The sequence below is a fragment of the Centroberyx gerrardi genome, chromosome 11 (assembly GCF_048128805.1).
Source record: "Centroberyx gerrardi isolate f3 chromosome 11, fCenGer3.hap1.cur.20231027, whole genome shotgun sequence".
Classification (NCBI taxonomy): domain Eukaryota; kingdom Metazoa; phylum Chordata; class Actinopteri; order Beryciformes; family Berycidae; genus Centroberyx; species Centroberyx gerrardi.
The window spans coordinates 11,448,789-11,470,752 of NC_136007.1; the positions used below are offsets into that span (position 1 = coordinate 11,448,789).

The 21,964-nt window shown below is 43.3% G+C and overlaps 1 protein-coding gene across 1 annotated transcript; it reads left to right on the plus strand.

The window, feature by feature from the left end:
• The first annotated feature begins 3,839 nt into the window (after window positions 1-3,839).
• On the plus strand, window positions 3,840-17,156 carry LOC139908137 (clathrin interactor 1-like). The gene is made up of 12 exons (XM_071894719.2): window positions 3,840-3,969; window positions 9,299-9,403; window positions 9,695-9,791; window positions 10,461-10,569; window positions 11,000-11,200; window positions 11,877-12,051; window positions 12,206-12,422; window positions 12,521-12,602; window positions 12,852-12,929; window positions 13,713-14,035; window positions 14,406-14,589; window positions 14,920-17,156. The coding sequence occupies exons 1-12, from the start codon at window positions 3,929-3,931 to the stop codon at window positions 15,333-15,335; spliced, it is 2,028 nt and encodes a 675-aa protein (XP_071750820.1). The 5' UTR covers window positions 3,840-3,928; the 3' UTR covers window positions 15,336-17,156.
• The last annotated feature ends 4,808 nt before the right edge of the window (window positions 17,157-21,964 follow it).

The following is a 21,964-nucleotide window of genomic DNA, read 5'->3' on the forward strand; positions in this document are numbered from 1 at the left end:
GGTGGACTCCAGGGAGCAGTGAGCACACACACACACACACACACACGCACACGCACACACACTCAATCACAGCCCCCCACTTTCCTCCTTTCCTCCACTTCATACTGAAACAACATCTAAACACACAGATATCTCCCCACACAACATGTTCTTCCCTCCCCTCACATGCTCTGTCCATTTCCTCCTCTCTGTTCCAATCCCATATCTTTCTCTGTCTGCACCTCCTCATTGAATCATAGAGAGTCATAGAAAGCTATTATACTACTTTTTTTTTTTTTTACTGTTCATAGTAGAACAGGGAGCACAGTGTCCAAGTGTTGTGTTCTTGGACCAGTTGAACTCTCTGTACCAACTACACCCCTATAATACACAGTACATGCTTTGTAGGGTTTTTTAAGCTTTATTTATCCAGGTTAGTGCCATTGAGATTAAGGATCTCGTTTACAAGGGAGACCTGGGCAAGACAGCAGCAGCAGCATTTAGTTACAGACAGAACAACAACATAAAAACAAACACACCCACATGGCTGATTGAGCACTAGCTTTTCAGTGAATGAAAGATTGAATAACGCTAAAGGATACTCATGGTAAATAACAAGATCTGTGTGAGATCTGTTGCTCCACCCTGCAACAGAGCTTTTGAAAAGAGACTGTATGAGTTATAAACTACACAAATCCATCTCTGTAGTCAACTCTAATTGGCTCAAATTGGATTAAAAAAGGCAATATTCTGCCGGACATATTAGCGTGAAATTTGGTATGTATGCTCCAAATTTTTGTCCAGATACGTATATTAAGTGTCATAGTGATTGTTTACACTACCTTTGAGTCATGAGCCAGGAAAACAAAAGGTTTATGTCACATGGGTTCGAACCCCTGAAAATGCTTTTGGTATTTTTTCAAGCCTATATGATTCAAAATAGTTACTTAAACAGACACTTAGTCCTGTTAGTCCTCATATGACAGACCAGTGATATCTGTATGATATCTGTCATTAGATGCAATAGTAGGATTACAATGCTATCTAGTGGTGAGTCGGGGTACAGCGCAGAGCGGCCACAAACACACTTGGGTCTGTACCAAAAAGGAAAAAAAATAAAGAAAAGAGAAGTTGTAATTGAGTTTCACACTTTTGTCATCAGAAGAAACAGAGACTGTTGACAGTTACTGGGGGTTTGTACCTGGTGATCAATAAGCTACTACCACTGTACTACGGCTATTTCCACTAACACTAATCATACATTGACTGTGAAGTTTAAGTGTAGACTGTCTGCTGTTTTTTCAGCCTGGATGAACACTGAAAAAACTGCATCCCTTTTTGTATGGTAGAAGTATTTCAGGATCCTAAAATTATTATTACTAAGTATTGGGACTGATTAAAATTATATTCAATAAAGTAATAGGCCCTAATATCAATTTGTCTGTGTAACGACTAGATGTCTGAATCCCATAATAATCATCCAACTCTTGGTATCTTTTCAGTTTTCTCTTGGTGTCCTTTTGCAGTTTGTCTTGATGATAATTCAGCTGGGATGCAGCAGATGGGGTGAATGAAAATACATAAACAAGACTATGAGTTATAAGTCCAACTTTGAAGACATCATACTCATTCAAGTTTTCAGAATGGGACGTTCAAGTAAGCATTTCCTTTTCATCCCCTTTTTCTATTGATCTCAGTGGGCAGAGAATTGTCCTTTCGAATTTATGGTTTTTGTCTACGCTTGAAGTGTTGATTAAGTCAATTAATAAAGAGTCGACTTTATTGTTAACATTTTAAGAAAAACAAGCATGAAAGCGTGTTGTCATTGGGAAAACAATTGGGGACCTGACACCAAATATCAACAAATAAGTTGGCATTTAGTACTTTTGTTGCATCCAGCCGACAGTTTGGTTTCGGTCATTCTATTTCCAGTCGTGCCTCCTGGGTTTCTTGTTCCTGTCCTCCCCTGTTAGCCTCCTGTCTTCCTCCCCTCCATGTCCTGCAACGTCTTTTCTCTGCTCCCTTGATCCCAACCCTCTTGAATACTTCATCAGCTTTAGCTTACCGGCGAACACACACACACACACACACACACACACACACACATACACATGTCTGTCAATCTGTTCTGCGAATCCTGTGATTCAGACATGATAGTTTCTGAAAGCTCTGGCCTCCACAGCCTTGTTGTTGACCAGGCAGGTCCAGTGTGTGTGTGTGTGTGTGTGTGTGTGTGTGTCTCTTGGGGGGTAGCTGACAGGGACACTGAGTGCACTCTCATGTCATCTTTTTGCTTTCACTCAAACAGCTCCTTTTTTTATCTGTTTTTCAGTGTGTTGACTTCTTCCTTACTTTTCTCTTCCTGGTGTCTCTGCCTGTCTGTCCACATCCATCAGTGCACAGATATCACGACCGCTTTGAACACACACACACTCACATAAACACACTGTATAATAGTTTGTTTATGTGTTTGTGTATAGTTGTGTACTTGTTTAGGCGGACACACTGCTGTCAGTCACACACAAAATGAAGGAATCAGGAAACAAGGACTGATTCTTTCACTCCGACACACTCTCAAACATGCACATGTGCTCGCGCACACACACACACACACACACACACACACACACACACACACCAACAGACACAGACACATACATATACACACACTCACACTGTCTTTAGTATCAAGGCTGATACTTGCTGTGGCTTGTCAACAGCCTTTTTTAGAACAGCCGCTCACGATGGATGGGACCTATGGAGACATATGCACCAGAGAGAAACATGCACATGCACACAGATGATGAAACACCAGATACATTCGTTACCCAATTACTATCCCCGTCCCTCTATGGAATATTTTCTGTCCAGAATAATCAGATTTTAACTTCTCTTCTGCCACATCTAGATAGATTGATTCTGAATGATTGACATCTTAAGTTTTCTGTATTGGAGATGCAGACTGAACCTATGGCGTGAGTCCTGTGTATTTAGACTAAACAAAGAGGGATGTTATGAGTGAAATGTGATATGGCAACTGTGTGCTTTTAAAAGCAGGGGAGCTTTGTAGTGCAGTGAATAAAGTCCCCACCTCTAATGTGTCATTAATGAAAGCCCTCTCTCTGTATTACATAGGCCTGGTAACAATATAGATGCCAAAAAATGTCAACACAACTGCCAGAGACGGTTTTAATAATGAAATCATGAACTAAAGGATTATCAGGGCACGTCTTTGCCAGTAACCTACAACGTACTCTGAAGGTGTTCATGCATGACAACTTGTTTTACAAGTCAGTGGAGATGGGCGTTATTGCCTTCAGCATGGGGATAGACAAATAAATTCAAATTAATGTGGTAGCTACATGGACTTTTTGCGGTGAGGTGAGGGGAAAACTGAGGTTAATGTTGGAACAAATGCAAAATGAGAAAAATATTGTCAGTAATTACTGTTGGTATCTGTATCGGGGACGGCAGGGTGGCCTGGTGATTAAAACAGCATCCTTAAACTGGAAGACTTAGTTTCAAGCCCTATGTTCCCCAACATCTGCCCTGCTGAAGTGTCCTTGAGCAAGTCACTGAAGCCCTACCAGCTCCAGGAGCTCTGACAAGTAAAAAGACAACTTCCCTACAGAGACCAATTAAGTATCACGTTATTATCTTCATCGCCTCAAAGTGTGGCCCCTGCCTCATTTGGCTTTGAGCCTTGGATGTAAACACGCACGTGATTTACTGACGAAGTCCGGGGCGAGGGCGCATCTCTACGTTTCAGTGACGTAGGCAGGGAACGACGTTTCCGTAGCAACTGGGGCCGGTCCGTTAACCGCAGCCGCCGTACCGGAGCTCATCTGGGGGGGATTGTCGTCGGTAACCGGAATCCATATCTGTGTGTGGGCGTAGAGACACGGGGCAACGCAGTATCGAGGCGGCGGGCCCGCAGTTCCGTGTGGAGATGCTGAATATGTGGAAAGTCAGAGAGCTGGTGGACAAAGCGTGAGTACTGTGGGACAGGCGGAGCGGGTTGCGGCAGCTAACCAGGCTAGCAAGGTGGCTTAGCTAAGCAGCTAGCTAGGTGGCTTAGCTAAGCAGCATCAGCAGCGTTTATCGCTGACAAGAGAAAGGAAATGGGCCGTGACGTCACAGAGATAGCCCCTCAGCTGTTAGCTCCCAAACTAGCTGGCTAGCTGCCAGTTCTCTGCCTTGTGGAAGAAACAGAAATTTCTGTTTTACTATTGTATCTCCCGTCGTCCCCTTTATTACACTCGTCATATGGAGCCGGAAAAACAAACTACTATGTTGCTAAATGGCAACTAATTGTGTTCCCAATACAGAATGAAAGCTATCCAGTTAGCCAATTCCGCTAGCATTGCTAAGCCCAGGACGGCTCCGTTATCTGTAGTGCTGCTGCTGCAGAATCACGCCCTGTCCCGCCCTGGCGATGCTCGCTACATCCAGCATGCAGCAACTTATGTCCCTACAGGCGAGCTAACCGTTAGGAATAGGATGGCCAGATAATTATATGTGGTTAATTAATTTTTTTTGCTAATTAGCTAACAAGTGAGCCTCATGGTGTGCTAAACCGGTCTCAACAAGGCCCATGGCCGGGCAGAATAACAACAAAGCTGGCTCAGAGACCAAGCTAGCTAAACAGTTCATAGTTCATTATGGTGGTGGTGCAGACGAGTACATCCTGTTGTTAGTCACAACACTATGCTAATTGATATTGCTTCAAGTATAAAGTGCAGTATAATGGTGTATAGTGCTTTTGCTATGCACCATTAGGAGGAGGGAAGAACAACAGAGCCTCCTGTTCTACTGGACTTAGTAACCAAGTAAACGATTTGCAAATTGTCAGAGTGGCTCAGAGGGAGATATTTTACTAGTCCTGAAGGATAGGTCTATCATAGCTCTATATATTTATATATAAAGAACTTTACAAAACAAATGTTGTCATAATGTGCTTTACAGTGCAGCGAAAGCAAAACAAATGAGTAATTCAGGTTAATCTCAGGCAGTCTACAGCTTTCAAAGCGCAGGGAGGGTGGAGGAAGTGCATACTGTAGCTACAGATATATGTAACTCAATTTATTATAAATATTCACTATCAGCAATTACTTTGTTTGACAAGAATGTAGTGCCTTTAGAGTCAGACTATCCTTAGTATGGAGTAGACCAAGAATCACAATTAAGTCAGTTTGAAATGCCAGTCTCACCAGTTGCATCTGGTGCATCTGCTTTCACACAATAACTTTGTAGATGCTCCTTTTAAACATTGGGTCTAACCCGTAATCACAGGCATGATTTCACATGACTATCACCACGCTATAACAATGTCTGTTCAGTTTAACAGAACAAGAATTGCCCTAATTTAAATGCTATAGAGCAGTGGTTCTCGATGTGGGGTCCAGGGACCACCAGGGGTCCTTGAGGGAGTTCCAGGGGGTCGCCAGCACATTGATGAATTGTTAAACTTCACCATTGTTTAATTTACAAGAAGTTAACACAATTAGAGAATGTAGAAGAATGACTATTTTGATCATTGTTTCACTGTTATCTCTTTACCTGCAATGCAGATAGTCATGGAATTCTGGACAAAATCATATCTAACAATAAAAATATTCTCACATTTGCGTCTGAGAGACAAAATCTCATCAAATTAGGGTCTGTGGCCCTAATGTGGTCTAAATTAGGGGTCTTTGATATGAAAAAGGTTGAGAATCACTGCCATAGAGGATTTGTTTTTCTTACATATGGTCTTCTAGTTTTGGATTCACAGCCACTCCCTCCCTAGCTATATTAGATTTTTGCTACAGCAAGTCAGTCATTTAATTTCGACCATCATGTTCACACCCTGTGGTATCTGTCTTGGTATTAGTCAGTAGCCACTGTAGGACACGAAAGTCCCAATCATCATATCCATATGTGCCAAAGGGACTGGAAGTGTAGATAAACTTGCCAGTCACAGCCAAGATTTACCGTCATTTGGCTGATGGTTGATGTTAATTTGCTCTTCTCATATTCACTTATCTTGACAGTATCATAGTAGTATAGATATAGTATAATCACAGTAAGGTAAGGAGAGCAGAGACCACAAGGGGCTTAGTCAACACAGTTTATTGGTGTGTTCCCTTACAGTTGTCATGCATGCAGGCTGAGAGCGAGCCTTATGAGGGTTTTCCCTGGATATTATAGAGGCTTATCTGGTGTGTCGGTGCTGTTGTCAATCAGATGTTGCTGAAGCTCCAGGAGCCAAACAATCCTGCTTCCAAACACTACTAACATCGGCACAGATATAATATGCCTACAAATCTCACTGTGCTGTCCTGTGTCCTTACAGTTCATAGTTGTCTAGTCATATAACCTGACTTTTAATCTCTGTCATAAACTAGGCAACATGTGTAGACTCAAATATAAGGCCAAATAATCAGTAACACCAACATCACTCCTGCAGTAGGCTTCTTTTACAGCTGCACTATAGGTAAGCATGTTAGCAGCTCCAAATGGCACCAAGAGGTCAAGTCATGGATGTATTGGGTCAAGTAGGCCTAACTCTTGGAAAAAATTGAACTTCAATACCCAGAAGTCATGTAGAATGACGTCAGTAAACTGCACACAGCACGCTCATGTTTACTAACCTGGCCGGTCTGTGATGCCTCATACCAAAGGATACCAAAGGATACCAAAGGGACGCGAGAGGCAAAAGATCGAACATTGGTCAGGCCAGCTTTCTCTGGACACAGCGCTGCTCACTGCTGTTTAGGAGACAGTTTCACTCAGTATTTCACTCCTAAGTTTCAATTCACCACTTCCCGTGTACAAGTGTAAGTGTACATAACAGTCAGACACCAGTATTTCCTTTGGGCAAACAGCAACAGCAGCAACAATGGGCGTTTCCCATTGTTGTAGAGCTTTGTCATCGTTTTTCATTGTTTGTTTATGTTTTTTGTCTCTTTCTCTGACTTTCCACCTTCATTCACACCAGCTGGGTATTTGGAAATGGCGATTTTAGATGACTGTTGACCCTGTGCATTGCTCGCACATCACTTTCTAGATGACGACAATCCTGCCAGCACCCTTTGAAAGCAGGCTGGTATTAGATACATAAAGATGCTGTATCAGCACGCTTGTCCTGTAACCTAACCGTACTGAACTGTGAAGAAAATCTAATGGAACAACATACTGTTCCGTGACATCACTGGTATAGTATAGCACATTAGTGCAGTGGAAAAAGCATATTTGTTATTTGGCTTGATAAGATGGGGTATTGTTGCATAAAAATCTTAGTGTAGCTTTATATAGATATTGGTATGAGAAGTGGTCCTGTTCTTTCCACCTTGTGACCACTGCGTTTTCAGTCCAATAAACAAAAGCCCTTTCAGAAAAAAATCACTGAGAGAATGCTAACATAGAGCTGATGGATAACATTTTCAGCAGTCATACTTCACATTTACTTTCAGTTCAGAGTTTTTAGACACTGTATTGTCCTCTATACTCCACCAATAGACTCAGGAACCAATTATATCACAAAACCTGATAAGGAGAGGAGATGAAAGATGGGAGAAGAAATAACCAAGAAAATGGGGATGAGAAGTGAAGAAAAGGGGGAAAGAAGAGAGCAAGGAAAGGCTATGAGACGATGGGATATAGAAGAAGTAGCATAGTGAGGTCTCACCAAAGCTCAGATAGAGTAATAGACACCTGCTCCTGTTAGCTGTTGGTCGTGCCTGGCTGGGCATGATGAATACACTCTATTATTGATCTACCTAGACAGGGCTGGCAACAGAGGCCTTGGTTTTCCTGCAGGTTAAGAGTCAGGCTATTATAGAGCTCTCGCTGTCTGTCTCTATCTTATCTGCTGACAATAACATGTTCCAAGTCAGCTCTTGGAAAGTACAGGTGCCACTTTTTCATTTTCCTTCGCTTGGCTGGGAGGGTGGAGGAGTGCGGAGCAGCAAGAAACGGAGAGAAAAGGTAGAGGAAAAGAGAAAGACGGCTTAGGGATGAAGGAGGAATGAGAGGCTGGAGGAGTAGGAGAGGAGAGGAGCAGGAGATAAGACTGGATAGAAATGAAGTGGAGGAGACAGAGGAGCTGGAACAAAAGGCTGGATGAGATGAGATGAGGGAGGAATGACAGGCTGGAGGAGTAGGAGATAAGATAGGAGAGTGGTGGAGGAGAGGAGAGCGAGATGGATAAGGGGGGAGGTGGAAGAGAGGGAGAAGTGTGTTTCATGTTGCAGTGCTTTGACTGTGTCTTTGCCAGGGGTCTGTGTTCAGGTCTGCAGCAGCAAGCCAGGCCCATCAAGAGACACACACACACACACACCACACACACACACGGAACAAACACAGCAGCAGGTGAGCCCACAGAACAAAGAGGCCAGGAAGTAGAGGTTGCTTATGGGGAGGTCTGGCTGTGTTTACCTCACTCTGTTACGCACACACACACCCTGCTCACCTCACTTTCATGCACACACCCCCTTGCCTCCCTTTGAGTCCTGAACAGCTGAATATTTCCTCAAACAGTAGGCCTGTGTTTGTGTGTGTGTGTGTGTGTGTGTGTGCGCACACATGCATGTGTATTTGTCTTTGATGTGTAAGTGCACTGGCCAGGGCATAGGCTTTTAGAAAGCTTTCATTAATTATTCAGTGGACTGAGATTCTCCTTGTCATCTTGGAGAAACACTCATTCTCTGTCTCTCACTCTCTTTTTATACTACAGTTTATTCTGTGTGTGTGTGTGGGTGTGCATGAATGTGTTATGATAATCCTGTTTTCCACAGTTCCACTCAAAGTGTCAGTGTGAATGTGTTGTGTGTGCGTGTGAGTGAGGTGTTGCCATGGGTAGCAGTAGGTAGACATCTGTGATGTGTAGATCTGTAGACTCTAGATATGATAATCAGGGTTTGGTAGCCCGAGAGACCGCCTGTCATTGAGTAGTTGTCCTGACTGTATTTGCGTGCATTTGTTTGACGTACTGGGTAAAATATGTGCATGTGTGTTTGTATCTGTCTGTCTTCCTGTCTTTTCCTCTTACACACTGCCTCTCTCTCTCTGTTGTTGAGTGTATGACCTCTGACCTCTGGGGATGTGACCAGTGGAGTGTGAAGGGGACCAGGGAGCCAAGCCAAAGACCATTTGCTGATAACTGACTAACGAGGCCGACTGACTGAAAGACTGACAATAATAATAAGCATCATATTCACAATAAGTCAATAGAAAAACAAGGACGGAAAGCAGCAGGGTTTCAGTTTTACATGCTTGAAATAATAATTTATTTATATGGTACCATTTGTGTGTGTTTGTGTTTTTCTTTTGTCAACAGCACCAATGTGGTGATGAACTACTCTGAGATCGAGTCCAAGGTGAGAGAGGCCACCAACGACGACCCCTGGGGACCCTCTGGACAACTGATGGGAGAGATAGCCAAGTACGCCTAACACACACACACACTAAATAAATGCATGCACATATCTTAGAGCTAGCTGAGTGAGTGTAGTGTGTGTGCGTACACTCACATGTACCCATACAATCAACACTATATGTTTTGATAGGAGGTTATTTAGATTAAGATAACACTAACTTTAGTCTCCACAAACTGTTCTGATTGTGGTTTGATTTACCTGCATGTTGAGTTTCTGCAGCACGATAACTTCTTTGATTTTGTGTGTGTGTGTGTGTGTGTGTGTGTGTGTGTGTGTGTGTGTGTGTGTGTGTGTAGGTCTACCTTCATGTATGAACAGTTCCCAGAGGTGATGAACATGCTGTGGACCAGGATGCTGAAGGACAACAAGAAGAACTGGAGACGGGTGTATAAGGTAACGTTACCATGGTTACCGGGGGTTCTGTTGGAGACAGGTCTGTGTAGTCAAAAGGAGAGTTACCATGGTTACGGTCTGGTTGGTTCCTCTCTGTGAGCTCGCTGTGTTCTGTTGCACTGCGCTGTTCGGCGCTGTGTTGGTACCGTCAGGAGTGACTCGGCTTCTTTGTGGCTGCGGTTAGAAACCGACACCTGGTTCCACAACTGACTGCATCGAAACACGTTTGGCTTATCGAGCACCGTTTTTTTTCTTCTTTTGAATAGAACAAAATGTGCAATTTTTAATTTGAGAACAAATTGTCTCGCTCTCCCTTCTCCCCTTGTCTGATGTGTGCTTGTGACTGTGCAGCGCAGTGATCTCAGGGGGAGCAGAGTGTGTTCAGTTTAGTTCTCCGCAGCACAGGAGCAGTTTCCTTGTACGTTAGAAAGAAGAGACCGAATGTTTGGCTACACTTCTGTAAAGAGTCTAGTTTATCCTCTTGTCGCTATGCTGCTGCGCACTACAGCTGCAAGGAAACTGCAGCTGAAATGCCCTCAAATAATTTTTAGGAAATAGAATTTCTGACTGAGCCATACTGACCACATCCTGCCTTCATTTCCCTTGCTCTCTCTCTCTTTTACTCCATCTCTCTCTATCTCTCTTCATCTGTCTCTCCCCCTCTTCCAGGCTTTACTTCTGCTGGCCTATCTGATCAGGAATGGGTCAGAGAGAGTAGTCACCAGCGCCAGAGAGCACATCTATGACCTGCGATCTCTAGAGAACTACCACTTCATTGGTAAGGCCCTAAAAGAAAATAAACTACCTCTTTATTGATTAGACTCAGTCCAGTCTTTCAACTGAAAGGCCCGTTATCAAACCCCCATCAGCAAGAACGGGTGCTGTTCCGTACCGGACCTGACCTCTGACCTCCCTGTAGCAAAAAGACAAATTTCTACTTCAAGGATCAATAGTGTATCACAAAAAAGCTAGAAAGGGCATACACTAGAAATCAATGTTTAAATCCATTTTAAAGCCTTCCATAGAACTTTTTAGAATGTTTTCATGGAAATTAGTATTTTGTTGAGGTGTTCTTCCTGTTCATAGTTCAAATTATCTTTTTGTGTATCTGTGTTGTCTGTGCCTGCTCATATATATGTGTGTGTCTGTCCGTCTGTCTGCCTTTTGTATGTGTGTGTGTGTGTGTGTGTGTGTGTGTGTCTGTCCAGATGAGAACGGTAAGGATCAGGGCATCAACGTGCGTCAGAAAGTGAAGGAGATGGTGGAGTTTGTCCAGGACGATGACAGACTGAGAGAGGAGAGGAAGAAAGCCAAGAAGAACAAAGACAAATACATTGGAGTCTCTTCAGACAGTATGGGAGGAACAGGAGGAGGAGGAGGTGGAGGTGGAGGAGGCAGCTTCAAGAACTGTGAGCAACTCTTTGAGTTTCCTTGTGCTTTACAGCTTGTGTCAGATATTGATTAAAATGTAGCAAAACGTCCCTTATCCAAACCCCACAGGAATGGAATGTGTTTGAGAGAATGAAAAGTTTGGAACAACCATGTAGTGGATGCTTTTATACAAAGCGCCTCACAGTGCCATGCAGGCAAACGTCTGTCTGTCTGTCTGTCTGTGTGTGCAGACACATTGTTGTGAACACAATAACTCAAGAACAATACATGGTAGAAACTTCATACTTACACCACAGGTTCCCCCTATAGAGTAAATGCTCTGATTAGATTTTGGAGCACCTTGCTACATAAATTTGCATATTAATGAGGAAAACAAATTTTCCTGAAACTACTATAAACTCTTTAATGCTTTAAGATACAGATTTCATATTAATACCACCTATGTGTTACGTGAGTACAATGTTGACATAGAAATATTTTCTAATAATAATTAGCTTAATTAATGGCCTCATTAGCATAACTGGTTTAATATATCATGGTGATTATGGTGGGACATTAGGCAGCTCATGTGCCTCTTGATAGCATGTGTACACCAGTGGGAATGGATAATCTCTCTCTCTCTCGTCTCTCTCTCTGTCTCCCTCTGTCTCTCTTTCTCTCTGTCTGTCTCTGTCTCTGTCTCCCTCCTTCCAGCTGGAGGTAGTGAGTTGGACCGGAGTAAGTGGGATGAGGACTGGGATAAGAGCAGAGGAGCTTTCCCCTTCAGCGAGAAGCTTGGAGAGATCAGTGACAAGATCGGCAGCACGATCGACGACACGCTCAACAAGTTCAGGAAGAAGGAACGAGACGACTCCCCCGACAGAATCAGGTACATATGCACACTCACAACATCTGCATGCACACCTATACATGTACTGTATGCATAATGATATACAATGATAATCATTACACACACAGACATAATTGATACCTGTAAAGCAGTCGGTACTGATTGTGATACAGTATTTGTCTGGTTGTCGTAGTGACAGCGAGGAGGACCGGGTATCCAGGAACGGTCGGCAGGAAAAACTAGAGTTCAAAGATGAAGAGGAAACCGTAACAACCAAGAGCATCCAGATCACCCAAGCAACAGAAACCACGACGACCACCACACGGAAACGCAGCGGAGCGGCAGGCAGCAAGACTCTGGACTTGGGGGCTGCAGCCCACTACACCGGAGACAGGAGCCCAGAGGAGAAGGTACACACACACACACACACACACACACTGTTTCAAACATTAAATTAATTTTATGTAATACATTTTTAATCCCTCTCTCTTTCTTCTTCTCACTCTAGCCATCAGTCAGGCAGTCAACCAGTAGCGGTCTAGCTGACCTGCTGATGGTCGACCCTTCATCCAATCAGAGCGCTACAACAGGTAACTCTTAACTGCTACACACACACACACACACACAAAGATAAGGGAGGATGGTTAAGTTGAGAGAGGACATGAAGGTGGATTTAGGATTCGCTTTCATCTTGGGATTATGGGATCTTTAACATTTGAGACAAGTTTGTTGAACTGTGAATTGCAATTGAGTCTGTGTCTGTCGCTCATTGTTTGTTGGACAAGACAGATCTTAGTTATGTGCTCTGTGTGTGTGTGTGTGTGTGTGTGTCCGTCCAGGTGGCAGTTCAGACCTCATTGGTGGCTTTGCTGACTTCTCCTCTCCCGCAGCCTCCGCCAGCCTCCCATCCACCACCGGTACACCCCTCCATCCTCTCTTCTCTCCTGTCTTTTTCCTTCTCTCAGCTCCTCTAGCTACCCTGCTACATTCATCCTTTTATCTATTCCTCTCTTCTTCTCTTGCCGGTCTCTCTTCATTCCTCTAGCTGGGAATAAGAGCAGAGGGTGAAACTTCCCCTGTGCATTTGCCAAGGATCAGCTTCACTGTTCCAAATCTTAACCTTCACCATTAGCGATTCTGCAGTGCCATCATTTTAGGAGAATATGCTCCCTATAATGAATTTATTCCACTTGTAATACTGGAAAAGTACCACATGTGCAGCTTTAGATTCAAAGTAGTGATGAAAATATGTCCCTTAGGGGAAAAAAATGTCATCATAGTTGTAAAATTAACCCTAGATCAGTGTGCATGGGCAAATTTAATGGTAGAGGTACATAAATTGGGGGAATTGAGGACTGAGTGAGGGAAGAATATTAAAGAATGGAAAGAATTAATTGGAAGTTAGGGAAGAAGTGACGGAGACAGGAACAGAAATTAGGATGGCCGTGGATTGAGTCAGTGGGTGGGACCATTGAGATAAACACTAAATAAATGTGTGTGTGGTGCAGATACCTGTTGAATGCCTGTCCACATCCGGATGAAGAATAGGAAGGGTTAGACTGAAAGGAGGGGAGATGAGGTAGAAGATACTAGACAACTAATGTGAAATTAGGAGACAGGGGAGGAGAGGAGAGGGGCAGAAAATCAAAGATGAGCTTTAGAATAACAAATTGATCAAACCACTCTTCTCCTGTCACCAGGTGCTGCATCATCCAATGGGAATGGAGAATTTGGAGACTGGAATGCCTTCTCAGCCAATCCCCCAGCTTCCTCTAGCGCTGGTCCCTCCCAGCCCGTCACTGACCTGTTTGGCAGCGTCCAGTCACCTTCAGCTCCAGCCTCTAATCCCGCCTCTGTCCCACCTTCAGCTGAGCTCTTTGACCTGATGGGTGGGGTTAACCATCAACTAACCAATCAGCATACAACACTGAGCGCCTCTCAGAGCATGACTTTTTCTCTGGGCGGGGCGACACCAGGGACAACTGTTGCCATGCCCGCCATCCCCCTCTCTCGCTCCCAACAGGTAGGTACTGTACACATTACAGGCCTTATCAGGAATTAGAGGTACAAGGAAAACTGAAATGTTGAGAATAATGAATTGCACTGAAATACTAACCCAAATGTTATATAGAATATACAATTAATGTGCAGGCATTCTAAGATGTATTGTATAGTATAGTTTAATTTAATTGATTTGGATTACTGTTTGGGAACATAATATTGTACTGTAATAAATCTGTAATGTGATAACACACTCATAAACACTCCATGTCAAGATTCATGCCAGAATTGCTTTTGTGCTTGTTTGTATGTTTTTTTAAGTGTATGTTATCTTGCATAACCTGTTCCTTGTGTATTTATAAAACTATAACAAGTATGTATTGTTGTTTCAGAGCCTGGGAGGCCTGATGTCCCAGCAGCCCATGGGACAGCAGCAGAAGGTTGGGGTCGGAGGTCAGGGATCGTTGGGGTCGACCTGGTCTGACCCCTCCGTCAACATTAGCCTGGACTTCCTGTCAGCAGGCCTCAACCCCACCAAGACACCACCCACACTTAACAATATCATCCAGCAACAAGGTGTGCTACATATACTGGGGTCCATCTATCTTCTCTGTGCATGTACACTGTATGTGGATGTGAAAAAGAAAAACCTGTTGTCCATTAAATTGTGTTTATTATGTGTGTAATACATTATGTGTGATAGGAAGATGTCAAAAAACTCTTTTGCTGTTTAACACATTGGTTTCCACTTTATACTGTGCTCACCCTTGGCTTGTCAGACTGGTTTGTTGTAGTAACTGACCAAAAATTACCAACCCACAATACACCAGGCTTTGAGTCTGGTGTCAAGTGGTAAAAGTGATTAAAAATAATGTGTAATAACTCCTCCCCTTTCTGTCTCCCCAGGTGTGCCTCCTGTCAACTTATTGGCCCAGAACTTCGGAGGGTTGAACCTCAGCTCCCCGCCCCCCGTTACACCCATCAGACCATCAGCCAATCCCGTGATGGCAGGCAACACCATGACGATGGGCATGCCGGCATCTATGGCAACCGGCATGCCTGCTTCTGTGGCAGCCGGTATGCCAGCCTCGATGGCGACGGGTACCATGGGGATGACTGGCATCCCTGTCAACCAAGGCATGATGGGAATGAACATGAGCATGAATATGGGCATGGCGTCTCCGGTGATGATGGGCGGTATGGCTGGCATGGGGATGTCAGGAGTAGGAATGCCAGCCATGGGCCTAGCACACTCCATCACCCCCGCCATGGTGCCACCCAAACAAGATGCCTTCGCTAACTTTGGCAACTTTGGGAAATGAAGGAGTGCTCACGTTTGTGCGAGTGTGTATGAGAGAGTGTGTGCGTGTGTGAGAGTTTGTGTGAGAGAGAGCGAGACCACAGAAGGACTACTGTACTTGAAGACGACCTTGCAGGTTTCCCTCTCAGCTCCTGCTCTTCCTGGCGATCTACCACCAGTGATCTTTTGTCATCCCAGTTTGTTTGTGTGCTCTTGGAGGTAGAGGGAGGGGGCCCATTGGTGCTGTAATGTGATGCGTAAAATCGTAAGGCGCACTCGATTAAGGGCGCCTGATGCACTCCAAGCAGCAAAACAGTATCTGGAGTATACAGTGTACATACTCTAGTTGTCCAGCAGAGGGCAGGATAGGTGTATGCATTGAGAAAATACGGTCTTACTTATTCCTGAGCCTGATTCAATGGATGAATTGCATATTACATGGGAAAGATCTGTCCTTTTCTCATTGTCTCCCCTCTCCTGTCTTATCCTCTCCTCTCTTTTTATGAAGCTTACCTCACCAGGCTCATAGGTATTCACAGCAAACAGATATACATCAGGGCACCCAACATTGTTGTGTACAAGTATAAATGATGACATGACTGAAGCCTTGAATTAAACTGTGTAGAACGGAGTTGAACCGAGAAAGAGGGAGCAGAAAAGTGACCCAGGTCCTTAAAATACTTCACTACTGCTTGGCTCTGGGTCTCGTCTTTAGTTATATTACAGCTGTACAGTCTGTTACTGTTAGGAGTGATGTCTGCCCGCCCCCTCTCCACTTCAAATGCCTCTGTCAGATCAATGCCTCGCTGTTTGGTCTGATGGAAGAGTCGATCAGTATTTTACTCAGAGTACTATTCACTGATAATTTCTCTTTACATCTCTTCTGTCATTGTGTCATTTCAGAATGCCTCGTCTTCATGAAAGAATGGCATTCTGGCATTTTGAATATACATGCTTTTGACCTACATAGATCTTAGGATTCTACTCTAACCTTGCATACAGAAACTGTTTACTGAATAGAAATAGAGAGTTAAGTTTTTCCAAGAGTGTTTTGAAGCTTTCATGGACACCGACTGAGAAAAGAGGATGAATGATAAAAGTCGTCATTACCTTTTCAAAACAGAACATCTTACAGTCTTCTCCATTTCTCCCACATCTTTAAGGCAGTGGCACACAGGACAATTTTTGGACAACTCAGCAGCGCCCATGGAGTTCCCTCAGCAGCGTTGCTTTAATCACAAAGCATTCTTGCCAGGAAACATTTGAATAGATTTTCTTGCTGGGAGCAAGAAAAAAAAATTGCCTAAATCACCACCCTTACATTTGAGATGGAATTGACAGATAGAGTGGGAGGAAGCAGTTTTCTTCCGTTAACTGGAGACCGATCCAAAGTGTTTTTGGGTCTTGAGTGAAGTGTGTTTGTGTGTGTGTGTGAGGAACAGAGAGTGAATGTGTGTGTGTGTGTGTGTGTGTGTGTGTGTGTGTGTGTGCGTGTGTGTGTGTGAGAGAGAGAGAGAGAGAGAGACTGTGAATATGGGTATAGTTTTCTCTCTGTTTGACGTGCAGACACAGCTAAGCAGAGCCTCTTGTCATGTTCTGAGGTACTGCACTCCAAATGACCAAATCTTTATTTTGTTACTCTCAGAAGGATGATTCCATAGCTATTAGTTTAATATTTTAATAGTTTACTTGTAAGGTTACATTCATATACTTATGTTATATGAATGGGAGAGTTACTAAAAACATAATTTAGTGATATGAAAATGTGAAAAATGAAGGATAAATCACTTTCATTATGGTTTTGTGTTTCTTTTCAGTACAGCTTGTTTGATTTGATTGTACTCAACGATATTTTCTGTACTTCATTCAACAGTTAATTAAATTATGACATGATGGATTCTGTTTTTCTTCTTTTTTTAAGAATGTTTGGTTTAATTATCTGGAGCAAGTGGATGAAACAAATATATGTTTAATCCTCTTTTGAATACTCCTTATGGTCCAACAAAATAGAGTAACTAGTCCGTCAATGCAAGGTGACAACAACAATCATAGAATTGTAATCTCAGGTAGGATTTAACCCAGGAATTGCTTATAATAACAGCAACTGGCTATTCATCTTTGCTTGCAGAATTTGGCAGAATCATGATGGGAAGGTCCTGAGAAAAGACTTAATTTCAATTGTATTAATCTAAATCAAGGCCGTTTTTTAGGTGAGAAATCAGCCCACTCAAGCAGACCTGTAGTCTGATACTGTATGTCTTCAATTGTCTTTATTTGCATGTTTATGTCAGTTGAAAAATTGGTTCACAGGCAGGCAAGAGCTCTTAAAAGTCTCAACTTCGTGAAACGCGCCAAAATTTGAACGTTCCAAATAAAACATTCTATGACAGTTTGTTTTGATTGTTTCGGTAGCTAACGGTTTTCGGGTCATCATAATCCACACAAAACAAGAGACTTAATTCAGACTTTCTCTAAACAATCGCGACAATGGACAGACACCCCAAAATAAGAGCGCAAATAACATTCAAAAAAGGCCAACAGCAAGATGAAACCGAGGATGAGTTCGGTCCGGCGACGACGAAAAAGCGCAAACGCAACCAGGCAGGCCTAGCGACGGCTACAGGGCAGGGAAGTCTGACCAGGGCCGGGGACCAGAACCAACCGCTGGATAAGACCCGAGACGGCTCCAGAAACCGTGAAAACAAACGCATCGATAAGGTTACAGATGGAGCAAGGTATCAGAGTGGAGACTGGAAGCAAACCCTGACCATTTCTAATGAAAAAACATCACTTTCCGAAGTTGTGTCAGTAGAGGAGGCGAGTGGCAGCCAAAGCTGGGCCAGGCCAAGCGCTGCTGCTGAGGCTTCCTCTGTGGCTGAGATGCTCCATCCTGTGGTGGATCAGCGGTTCAGCATGACCAACCTGCCGCCGATAGATCACCAGATCCATCAGCCAGAGTTCACACAGGGTGTTGACATGTTCCAGGCCATGACGGCTGGACCACCACTAACCCCCACCCCGCCCCCATGTCCCCCCATTGCAGCCACAACCAGACCAAGAGTTATCACTGCAGGCCTCTGCCTCACCATCCCACCAACAGATGCAGGTACAACCCCAAGAAAAGATCACTACACTATTCCCATAGGGACTAATGGTGTGTCTATAAGTTGTATTTTTTTTTTTAACTAGTATGGTGTCACTATAACTAGTAATTACAGGGTTCTCTTCACAGTCCTGGAAAACCTGGAAAAGTCATGGGATTTTAAAATAGTGTTTTTGAGGCCTGGAGAAGTATAAGTATAGTATATTGTATTTGTTTTTTTTCTTGAATACTGTCCAATGTCACAAAAAGCTGTGGCTGTGGCCCAAAACAGTCTAGACCTCCCTGTTGGAGAGACACATTTTTGTGTTTTTTTGTTGACCGAGTTAAAATAATATTATAATCCTGATGATCCGCATGATTTTAAAGTGAAAAACAATCTAATGCTTAAAGTTTGTGTAGTTGATGGTTACTTTAATTCTGTCTCATTAGAATTTGGTCATGGATTTGAAAAGGGGTCATGGAGAAGAAAAAATTGTAATTTCATCAGAGAAAAGGTGTGGGAACCCTGTAATTAATAGTTGACTTATAGTTTTGCTGTGGAATTCGTATGGTGTCCTTCTAAAAATGTGGGTTATTACAGGATTACCATATTTCTATTTTCTGAAGGAATCTAGGTCTAATAATGTCTCAAATTAATGATACATGTTTTGTGTCTTATTATTTGTGCCCCAACCACTCGGTTTAAGTTCCACCAAATGTTTCTCTTTAGATGTGATGGAGGCGCTGTCCACCAAAGACAAGAGCGGCAACATTAAAAGGCCGATGAACGCCTTCATGGTGTGGGCTCGTATCCATCGACCGGCCCTGTCCAAAGTCAACCCCAGAGCCAATAACGCAGACATCAGTGTCCAGCTGGGCCACGAGTGGAGTAAGCTGAGCGAGGAGCAGAAGAGGCCGTACTACGAGGTGGCTCACAGGCTGAAGGATGTGCACAGGCAGCAGTTCCCTGGTACGACCTATTATCAAGTTAACCTAATGGTAGTAGCTGATAGTGACTAGAGGACAATGAACTATTTACAACAAGGTTACTGTTATTCTACTACCTCCAACACTATACATCGTACAGTATATAGTATAGAGTTTGGTTTGCCATATGGGCAACATGGGTTGGAATCTGTTCTGGTATGGATGAGCCATGGTTGGTATGGATGGTAAAACTGCTGCTGTGGTTAAGCAGGTCTGCTCTGTCCATAACTGTGGCCGTCTCCTTTGTGATCACTCCAGGCTGGATATATCAGCCCCAGAAGAAGAAGTGCAGCGAGTCCTCATCCTCAAGCCTGTGTGGCTCAGGGCAGAGAGCTGAGGCTGAGCCGGACCACAGCTCTGCACTGCCTCCTCCTAACCACAGCCAGCTGGAGCCAGGTATAACATACACACACACACACACACACATACACACATTTATATATGCACAGATGCTCATTTGATTCAACTATAACAAGGGCAGTTTTAATATCTAATCACTTTTTTTTGGTTGGATAGGGTTGTTGATCAGTACCAATGGCTCAATAATTACTTGACCAGGCAATGAGATTTTTGGCTTTCAAAACTCACTATCTGGCCCATACTCTGTTTTGGAACAACAAAACACCAAATGTTTCCCTTTAGATTTGATGGAGGCACTGTCCAGCAAAGACAAGACATTAAAAGACCAATGAATTCCTTATATTGTGCCAAAAAAGCAAAAAGCAAATACAGTATTATAATTACAATATTACCTCTTCACTAGACATTTCTTTTGGTTTCCAGCTCTAATTACCTAGCTTACTCGTTCTATTGTGAAAATGTGAATTTTATATTTTTGTCTATTACAGGCTACCATAAGCGTTGCCAGAGACCTGTCAATGTTCGATTCCTTGGTCACCGATAGAGGTCGATAAAAGTCATGAATTACTTAAAGTCCCTTTAAAATCTTGTGAAATCTTGTTTTGCAGGCCCCAGCTACCCTCCCACTGCCACAGGTGCTCATGACCCCCAGTTAGCTGTCCCAGCCTACAGTGTTGTTGGCAGCATGTGCCCAGCCACGACGGATGCTCACCAGTGGATGACCGGCATGTGTGCCGACACCGGCTCGGTGTCACAGCTCCCATCATCCGGCTTCGCCTGCTCCTTCCCACAAGCCGTACCAATGGCTCAGCCCAGGCTGCCGGCCTCCAGCATGTACCCGTCTTCTGCCATGGTCCCCTACCCAATGGGCTTCTACCCCAACCCACCGCTCGGCCGCTATCCTCCAGTGGGCTTCTACTCCGGGGTCCCGTACTACCCCTACAGGTTAGATGTCTCTAGTAAACTATCTCCACTAGCCAACAGCTAGTTAGAGCTAGTTTCTTTTCCACAATGCTCCTTCCCCAGTCCATATGATAATTAATTCTAAAAATGTAGAAATTATATCTAAATTTCATTCTTAAATTGATGTTTTTATCATCAACAAAACAAGCAGACAAGCAAAATGTATTAATAGTGTTTCATTTAGATTTTTTGCAGCAGTGGGAAGTAGGGGATGTTCTGGTTTTCAGGACACTGTTAATGCAAAAACAACACAGTAATGTGATAAACCATTAACGTAATAACACTTTGAAGCTAATAGTGTAATAATCCTGTTGATGTAATACATTTCCAATTGATGTTATAAAAGTTGCCATTAATGTGATAACTTTTTGCATTATTGGGTTTATTACATTAACAGCAATGTTAAAAAGTTTTTCAAAGTTTTAAAAAATGTAATAACTGATCTGATTATGTATTCATCAAAGTGTAAACGTATTCATCCTTTTTTAAACATAGCATTTTAGTTAATAACCAAATCTGTGAATGGATGACAGTTGTGTATTGAATGTTGACTATTATTACATTATCAGTTCAGTTTGTGAACGGTGAACATTTCAACCATTAACTGTTCAACTGTTAATGTACTGTAATAAAGCCCAATAATGTAATAAACAACACGTTTACATGATTACTGTTATATTTTTCTAGCAGTAGGGGCAATTTTCAGGCAGACTGCCACTGCTGAATGATTGTAGAGGCAACACTGCTTTAATCAGTCACTGCAGGCATCAGAGTATCTCATATATCTTAGTCTTTACTTACTGCATATTCACTCCGGTTTGGTTGGACACATTCAGCGGTACCTTTTCTAATTTGTCTTCGCTGTGTGCTCCTTTCAGTTTTCCCTACAGCTACCCAAATGCCAACAACTCCATGACGGACGTGATAAGATACTATGAGAATCACCTGCAGAGGCACGGGACGGCTCTGGCCGCCCTCAACGAGGAGCTCATGCAGCGGGAGCATCAGCAAGCCGGAGGCAGCCAGCAGTCCTTCACCTCTTCCTCTAGCTCAGAGCTGCAGAATCTGACCGCTGCTGGGAACACCACAGCCCAGGAAAATGCTCTCATACACACTCACAGTGTCAGCAGCCAACAACACCAGGGGGAGGTGAAGGTAGAGGATTGTAAAGATGAAGATGGTGTTTATATTGTCAGATTGCTCTAGGAGTCATTGGCAACACACACAATACAAGCAGGACATTTTTTTTGCAAGATTGG